This window comes from Rhinolophus ferrumequinum (assembly GCF_004115265.2).
Source record: "Rhinolophus ferrumequinum isolate MPI-CBG mRhiFer1 chromosome 5 unlocalized genomic scaffold, mRhiFer1_v1.p scaffold_110_arrow_ctg1, whole genome shotgun sequence".
Classification (NCBI taxonomy): Eukaryota; Metazoa; Chordata; class Mammalia; order Chiroptera; family Rhinolophidae; genus Rhinolophus; species Rhinolophus ferrumequinum.
Window position 1 is genome coordinate 10,162,164 of NW_022680355.1, and position 8,194 is coordinate 10,170,357.

At 39.3% G+C, this 8,194-nt stretch overlaps 1 protein-coding gene across 1 annotated transcript in view; it reads left to right on the forward strand.

Moving 5' to 3' along the window:
* GPR158 (G protein-coupled receptor 158) overlaps positions 1–7,243 on the forward strand; it is a 394,094-nt gene extending 386,851 nt beyond the window's left edge. Inside the window, exons 10-11 of the mRNA XM_033100781.1 lie at positions 1,961–2,107; positions 2,882–7,243. Of these exons, the coding sequence (XP_032956672.1) occupies positions 1,961–2,107; positions 2,882–4,357 (1,623 nt within the window). The 3' untranslated portion in view covers positions 4,358–7,243. The remainder of the gene's footprint in view (positions 1–1,960; positions 2,108–2,881) is intronic.
* Positions 7,244–8,194: the final 951 nt, after the last annotated feature.

The following is an 8,194-nucleotide window of genomic DNA, read 5'->3' on the forward strand; positions in this document are numbered from 1 at the left end:
GTGGTTGTTATGGGCTGGGGGAAGGGGAAATGGAAGTGACTGCTTAATGAGTTCAAGGTTTCATTTTGTGGTGATAAAAATATTCTGTAATTTAACTTTTTGAATATACTAAAAGGCATGGAATTGAACAATTTAGAATTGAGAATTTTATGGTATTTGAATTATATCTCAATAACAGATAAAGAAAATACTGAGGGGGGGACGGGGGTGGGGCTTTGCTAAGCACTGCTCTAGATCCTGGAGTAAAAGTAATGAACAGATAAAAATCTGTTCTCTTGTGGTGCTTATATTCTAGAGGAGAGGGTGGGGAAACAGAAAAGATAAATAAAATAAATATTTAAAATGGTATTTGAGATAGAGATAAGCATGAAGGAAAATAATAAAGCAGGAAATGGACAATATATGACAAATAACCGTTTCTTAAACTCATGATAATCGCTAAGATTTTGCTCAAGAAAACAACTCCATTCTTATACATAAGCTCCAAGTGGTTTAACTAGTAGCATGTGAGATTTTTTCATCTTTATGGCCGTAAGCTAATGGCACATGTTGAAACCACACACATAAGTAGAACAGGGAAAGAAAGATTCATCAGTTTCTGTGGTTTCTCAGCCAGTCCCAATTACAAAACATTCATTGTTACTTAAATAGAGAATTACCACTTCACGTTATCTCATGTTTATGTTCACCTTCCTACCTGAACATTTACATTGACATCAAAAAATCGCTACCATCAAAGAGTGATCTGTTAATTTGGTAAAGGAATATTTGATCTGATGACAAGCTGGGAGAAGAGAACCCATGTTCTCTAAACTGTTCTCTCAATTTTCTTAGGACAATGCCTTGGTTTACAGATTGTGTGAAGGGTGGCTGGATTATTTGGATTCTCCCTGCTCTCCACCACTTACCCAATTCACTCTTCCTCCCTTCTTCGTTTGAAGAACAGAGATAGCAAGAGTACATGAAACTGAAAAACATTAAAATGCCACATGAAAATAATAAAAATATGTCAAAATGTAAAGAAGGAGGAACTAAGAGTAATGAGTTGAAGAGAAAAAAAAACCTGTAATTTCATTGAATCTTTTAATGTTAAACTTAGATACCATCGAACCCAGAGCTCTTTAAGGTAGGAGGGCACCATGCTCCAGAGAGGTCCCATGACTTGTTTAGGATCTCCCTGTCAACACTGTTGAGGCTGGAATTCAGAGTTCTTGTCTCCTGAGTCTTGAAAGTAGAGGTTTTGTTTTTTTTTATGTAATTTAAAAATTTTTTACAAGTACAATTGACATATAATATTATGTTAGTTTCAGGTGTATAACATTTATATAACTTACGAAAGAATCACCCCAATAAGTCTAGGACCTCCCTAAAACCATACATAGTCATTGCAATATTATTGACTATATTCCCTATGCTGTACTTTATGTCCCTGTAACTGTTTTTACAACTGCCATTTTTTACTTCTTAATCCCTTCATCTTTTGAAAGTAGACTTTTTTAAAGCTACATGTAGTAGACTGAAAGTCACGTTCCTGTGATCAGAGTTAACTATGCCCAGAAATAAAATACAGCCTCCCCTAAGGGAAGCAAAATGACAAACATGTGCTAGACCTCACTGCTCAAAAAAATATTCCCATCTAGCTGCCAATAGATATAAATTGCTACTCTTAGAGAACATTTCTTTGGATTCTTATACTTAGTTCCATTTTCAAAATGCAATATTGTGGAAGAGAAGTAATAGAAAAGACAAGGGTGAAAATAGGAGTCAAAGAGGGGAAAAAATACCTCATGAATGTGTAAGATGGAAAGCAAAACTTAAATATAGCAGCAAACTTTTATAAGAAGTTCAGTGAATGAATTCATCTAAGCTGAAGAAAAGATATTAATATTAGAACCTTTAGACATTATGCAATGTCTTATTGTGGGTAATATCTAGAGCTCATACTGAATATCTGTTTCAGTTTTCACAGTCAAGCAATAACCCACGAGATGACATTGCTACAGAAGCATATGAAGATGAGCTAGACATGGGCCGGTCTGGATCCTACCTGAACAGCAGTATCAACTCAGCCTGGAGTGAGCACAGCTTAGATCCAGAGGACATCCGGGTAATACCAGTATTTCTTCTTTCCTATTTCAGACTAGGGCCATTTATACAGGCAAGAATGTATGCTCACATCTGTGCATATGTGTGTTACAAAGAAAAGGAGAGAGAGAATGTGTGTTTGTGTCAGAACTCAAGAGTTAATCTAGTTCTAAAATGTATAATCATGATATAAATTAAGATACACAAGCCAGTCTTGATAGTCTCAATGGACTTGCAGGTAGTCATAGTGATGGACTTGCTCTACATGTTCCATAATATGGGTTATGATGAGAAGGTAGGATAGATCTGTGAGCAAAGAGCCTGGATTATTTAAAATAATCTGTGGCAACATGTCAGCACTTGGAGGAAGAAGATGCTTTTAGTGTTTGATGTCCCTTAAACCTAATCTAACATTAAATGTAACTTTATCAATGGTTACATGATGCTTCCAATATTGTTCCAGGGATATGGTTTACCAGTAGACCATATACTGTGTTTTGTCATGGTCCAGGCACAGTCTGGCCCACACAACTCTCAAGTTCAAAGTTCTTGCTCCATTAAGCAAGGCTAGAATGCATGGGTTCATGGCTTAAAGTTCCAAGTCTATGTGAAACAAAACACAGAGTAATCAGAAAGTAAGCATAAGGAGAGACTTGATGAGTAGAGATGTTAGGAAGCGGTGTAGAACAATGTCCCTAAAGAGCTCGAGCTTCTTGAATTCAAATTACCTTCAGGGAGATTATCTGGCTGAAACACTAAGTTCCACACCTTGGTAAATTTACTCTTGTTCTGCCAGGATGAGCTGAAGAAACTCTATGCCCAGTTGGAAATATATAAAAGGAAGAAGATGATCACAAATAACCCCCACCTCCAGAAAAAGCGGTGCTCGAAGAAGGGCTTAGGCCGTTCAATCATGAGGCGTATAACCGAGATCCCAGAGACGGTCAGCAGGCAGTGTTCCAAAGAGGATAAGGACGTCACAGACCACACTATGGCCAAAAGCACTGCCCTCGTCAGGAAGAACCCACAAGAGTCTTCAGGTAACACTGGGAAACCCAAGGAGGAGTCCCTGAAAAACCGAGTCTTCTCCCTCAAGAAATCCCACAGCACTTACGATCATGTGAGAGAGCAAACAGAAGAGTCCAATAGCTTACCCACCGAAAGCCAAGAAGAGGAGGTCACAGAAAATTCCACACTGGAGTCTCTGTCAGGTAAAAAGCTAACACAAGCGCTGAAAGAAAACAGCGAGTCCGAGTCCACGGAGTCTGTGCCTCTGGTATGTAAGTCCGCAAGTGCTCACAACCTCAGCTCAGAGAAGAAGCCGGGGCACCCACGAACATCCATGTTACAAAAGTCTCTCAGTGTCATAGCAAGTGCCAAGGAGAAGACTCTTGGATTAGCTGGGAAAACCCCAATGTCAAGTGTGGAAGAACGTGCTAAAACTCAGAAACCTCTGCCAAAAGATAAAGCGACAAACAGAAAATACTCAAATTCTGATAACACAGAGACTAAAGATTGTGCCCCCCAAAACTCCAATCATTTGGAGGAGCCAAGAAAACCTCAGAAATCGGGGATTATGAAGCCACAGAGGGCCAACCCCCCCACTGCCAAGTCTGACATGAGTCCTGGCACCACCCAGAAGAAGGACAACTTTGACATTGGGGAAGTGTGCCCTTGGGAGATGTACGACCTGCCCCCTGGTCCTGTGCCTTCAGAGTCAAAAGTTCAAAAGCACGTGTCTATTGCGGCTTCTGAAACGGAGAAAAACCCACCTTTTTCCTTAAAGGAGACATCTCATCCCAAGCCCAAGGCAGCTGAATTATGTCAGCAATCCAATCAGAAGAGCATAGACAAGGCTGTGGTCTGCCCTTGGGAGAGCCAAGGTCAGACCCGTTTTGAAAATGAGAAGCATTTGATTTCCAAGACTCAGGTTCCCCCAGGGAGAGCAAAAGAGGAGAATGGAAGTGAGCATTCTGCAGCCAATGTGTGTGCTGGGCAATATGAAGAACTGCCCCCCAAAGCTGTAACATCCAAAGTAGAGAATGAAAATCTCACCCAACTAGGAGACCAGGAAAGAAACACATCTTCGTCTAAGGAAAGTGGGCCTGGCACCTATCACTCCAGTAATAACTTTCAGCAACCTTTAACGTCACGAGTTGAGGTGTGCCCTTGGGAGTTTGAGACCCCAGATGAATCAAACGCTGAAAGAAGTGTAGCTTTACCTGCCTCTTTGGTTTTAAGTGCAAATCTGATAGCAGAGCCTCGGAAATAAGAGGCCTGGGACACTTTTAACGTGTAGCATCCCCAGAAAGAAAAGGAGAACAAAGAAACCCTGAATTCAATATAAGACAGAAGATGTAAGGATCAAAAATTCCCAAGGAATATTTGTCACTCAGGGGAAATGTGAAAGGCATGGGCAGAAGACGACTAAGGAGCGTAGAGTGACGTCATCACGGAGAAGGTCCTGCCCCTGGTAATACTAGGAAAATCTTTACATTTCAGCATGTGTAGAGGAAGTAGCCCTCGATGTCTGCCCCTGATCAATATTTACCTGTGGGACTTGGAAGATCCTAAACAAGGCAAACCAGAGGGCACAGAAGAGGTCCGAGATTTGTACAGAAGGGATAGATGAATATGACCGAAATTCAAAGTCGCTAACTGGAAATAACTTACTTTACCTATTTAACCTTGAAGGCACTGCTAACTTAATGCATCCCAAATACCTTTTATATTAATGATTGCTCTCATTTTCTTATAATTGTATGTTTCAGTACATTGTTGTGTCTCATAGTCAAGCATTCCAGATTGTACAATTTTTGCAGATAACTTTGATATTATGCGACACAACACATTTATGCAATCTGCAGCTACGCAATTGCTATTGCAACGTACAGAATACCTGCTATCTATCAACTTTAGTTGATTCTCAAAGTACAGTAAGCTTTCTCTGGCTTGGGAAGTCATACTGTTATCGTAAAATCTTTTAGTTTGGGCTGTGGTTTATCTATTGTGAATTTGGATTATTATTTCACATCACGATGTGTTCTACTGTCTCCATCAGGGTTTTTTATACAAGTTGAGTTACTTGTTTTGCACTCGTTCTTAGGACTCAGAAGCTTTATTAATATCGGAGATCAGTGGTCCTACATAGTCGTATGTCTCAAAAAGTTAAGGACAACTTATCTATTGTTTGAAGTCAGAGATAGACGATGCCTTCATTCCAATGAAACCTCCCTTTTAACTCTTTCAGTATTTCATACTTAGCAGCATTTCCTAAGGAAGAAGCTAAGAGTGAGAGAAATATACATTGCATTGTTATCACCGTGGGCAAGGGAAGATGTTAGGAATGCCGTGAGAACTACAGCAGTCCTGCAGAACCAGGAAGTTCGCCTTTCAAAACAAAGCCAGAAACGGAGCTCCTGATAGCACTTTCAAGGGATTATTTTTTTAAAGAGAAACATTATGATAGCATCAAGATCATTGGAGGAATATATTTTTATTGTGCATACTGAATATATGATATTTTAAATGACCTTAAACTATTTATTCTCATAAACTCTTATCCATTGCTTCAGCTAGGGGTAGAACTTGCTAGTCTCAAAACCCAAAGAGATTTATAACCTGATTTATTCCAGGCCTATCTGGTGGTACGGCCTCTTCCTTCTCCTAAGCCCTGGAAAACTCACAAGTCCTGCAAATTGCCGTTCAGAGCCACCTAGCTCAAAATTAAAAACACGAAGGTTTATTTGCAAGGCAAAATGGCCCCCAAAAGCATATTTTATAAGACGTATTGCATTCCACAGTGATCATTTGGCATGAAAATCCTGATCTGCTGACTTAGCCCTACTGATGTGATCATGCAAAGAGATTGCATTTCAAAGCTCAGTCTCATTTTATTTAAAGACAAATCACATAAAAATAGAACACAGACTTCCCTTTCTCTCATGCTAAACACTGAAGTCTCAAGGGCTTTTTTAGCCAGGACATTCCAGCCTAAATGATTTCTTCCTTTAATGAGCAGCAAGAACATACTAGGAGGATAAAAGATGAGAAAGGGAATCAGAAGCTGGATAAAGGGCTGTTTTTAGAGAATATCATCCTCGGTGGAAGGCAAAAACTAAGACTTCTTAGTCATCATCGAATTGTCTCAGTAATTTTTATTCAGGAGTAAGTGAGCACTTCACCGTTTTGCAAAGCTGTGCACAAATCCCCCTCCCCCATTTCCTTGCTTTGTGCATTACTCAGGTTGGTGGGGTAGGTTTGAAGAGACAGAAATTCTATTTTTGTGTGTGTTTCCTTCAATTATTTCCTTCTTCCCTTCCTTTTCAATCAAGGCCTATCTACTTGGTAACCTTGGAATGCAACTTTAAGGTCTATTTGTATACCAGTTTCCAGACGCACCTACTTGTTTAATTTATGTCTGAGATCTGTCAGCACTTTATTCACTTTTTGAGAACTAAGCAGTCAAGCATCAATGACTTTTTATTGCACTTCAGGGTAATCCTGCTAGAGATGTGGCTTAAAGAAGACTTGCCAAATTATACCTTAGTCCATAGATTTTTCTCCACCAGCATAAATCATTAAGAGTGCCTAGGGTCTTTCCTAGAGTGTTATTGCCATTACTTATCAGCAAGAGAAGTTTAAATTTATAGTTCTTGAGGTTATTTTCCCAGATTGATAATAAGAAAGTGAATAGACACTGTGAAGGTCACAAACATTTGCTAGGTTGTCCTTCTCGATGCATGTGCGGGCTGCATCCTGTCCTTGTTTTTAAGCCAGGGTTTATAAATAAGTAGATTTCTACCAATCTTAATAGAACTGTATATTTTATGCAAGAATTAAATGCTTTACGACATGAATTATAACTCAGCCCATTGTAAACTTTGGTGGCGATATGGATTTGAAACTCGACAGTTCTCTTGTATTTGCTTCCTAGGTTTCTGCATGCAAGTGATGACAGGTAGGATTGAAAAAACACTGCCTTTTGACTTCTAGCATTTAGCAACTGAGAATTGTAGAGTCAATAAAGCTGTAAGTCTCTTCACTTAATCTGTCGTTCTTCTGAAACTATTATCTGAAATCTACAGCATCCCACCATGAAATATTTGGTAAATTTATGTTGTGACGTGTTGCAGCATGTAAATAATTATAACTTCTCTGCAATAAAAAATATTTATATGAAAGTGATTTATGTATTTATCTGTCGAGAATTGAATTTATTTCACTCAAACAACTTTGAAGGAATCCCATATATCTTTGGCTTTGGCATACTTATGCACATACATTCTCTTATTGCCTATCTGTAGGAATACACGATTAACCAAATGTGGCCTCAAACATACAGGTAATCATTTGGAGACAATAAATCCTATTAGGACTAGTGGTTTTGATTTAAGGAACCAATAAATCCTGTTAGGACTAGTGGTTTTGATTTAAGGAACCTCTAGCCAGATGGGAACTAATTCAGCTACCTTTTTGAATTTACTCAACACACATACCAGGCAATCAGCTGAGCAGTTATGATGATCTTTAGATGAACAGGAAAGCCAATAACACTCAGGCCCATAAGAGTATCCAGCCACTGCTCTGGTAACACACCGGCGACTCATGATTCATGACCAGGTCATAGATTCAGGGAAGCCTTAACAGAAAAACCAGTTCACCAGGCTGAGATTCTGCAGAGGCATCAGTTAAGAAAGGGGAAGACTATTAAGCTAGAAAAGTGTGCACAGCCTTGCATGCCATGTTGCAGATTAACTACAGCTTTATCCTGGAGTACCGAGAGCGATCCAAAAACGTTAAATAGGGCTGTGATCAAGTCGTGGATTAGAAGGGCCATTTTGGGAGCAGCCCAGAAATGGACTGAAGTGGGAAAAGACAAGAAGCAGCTACGTCAATTAGAAGATCAGTACAAGTCGAGATATAGGATGGCAAGGGCCTAAAGAGGAGAGAAAAAGAGTATTGGTTATTTCATCAAAATAGCACCTTCAGTTGGGTTTATTGTTATGTTACAGTCATATGAAGTCCGAGTAATTAGATAACTATGTCGAATATAAATGTTCCTCCTAAGTTTGTGGACATTTTGGATAATTTCAAAAGTTATAAAAGC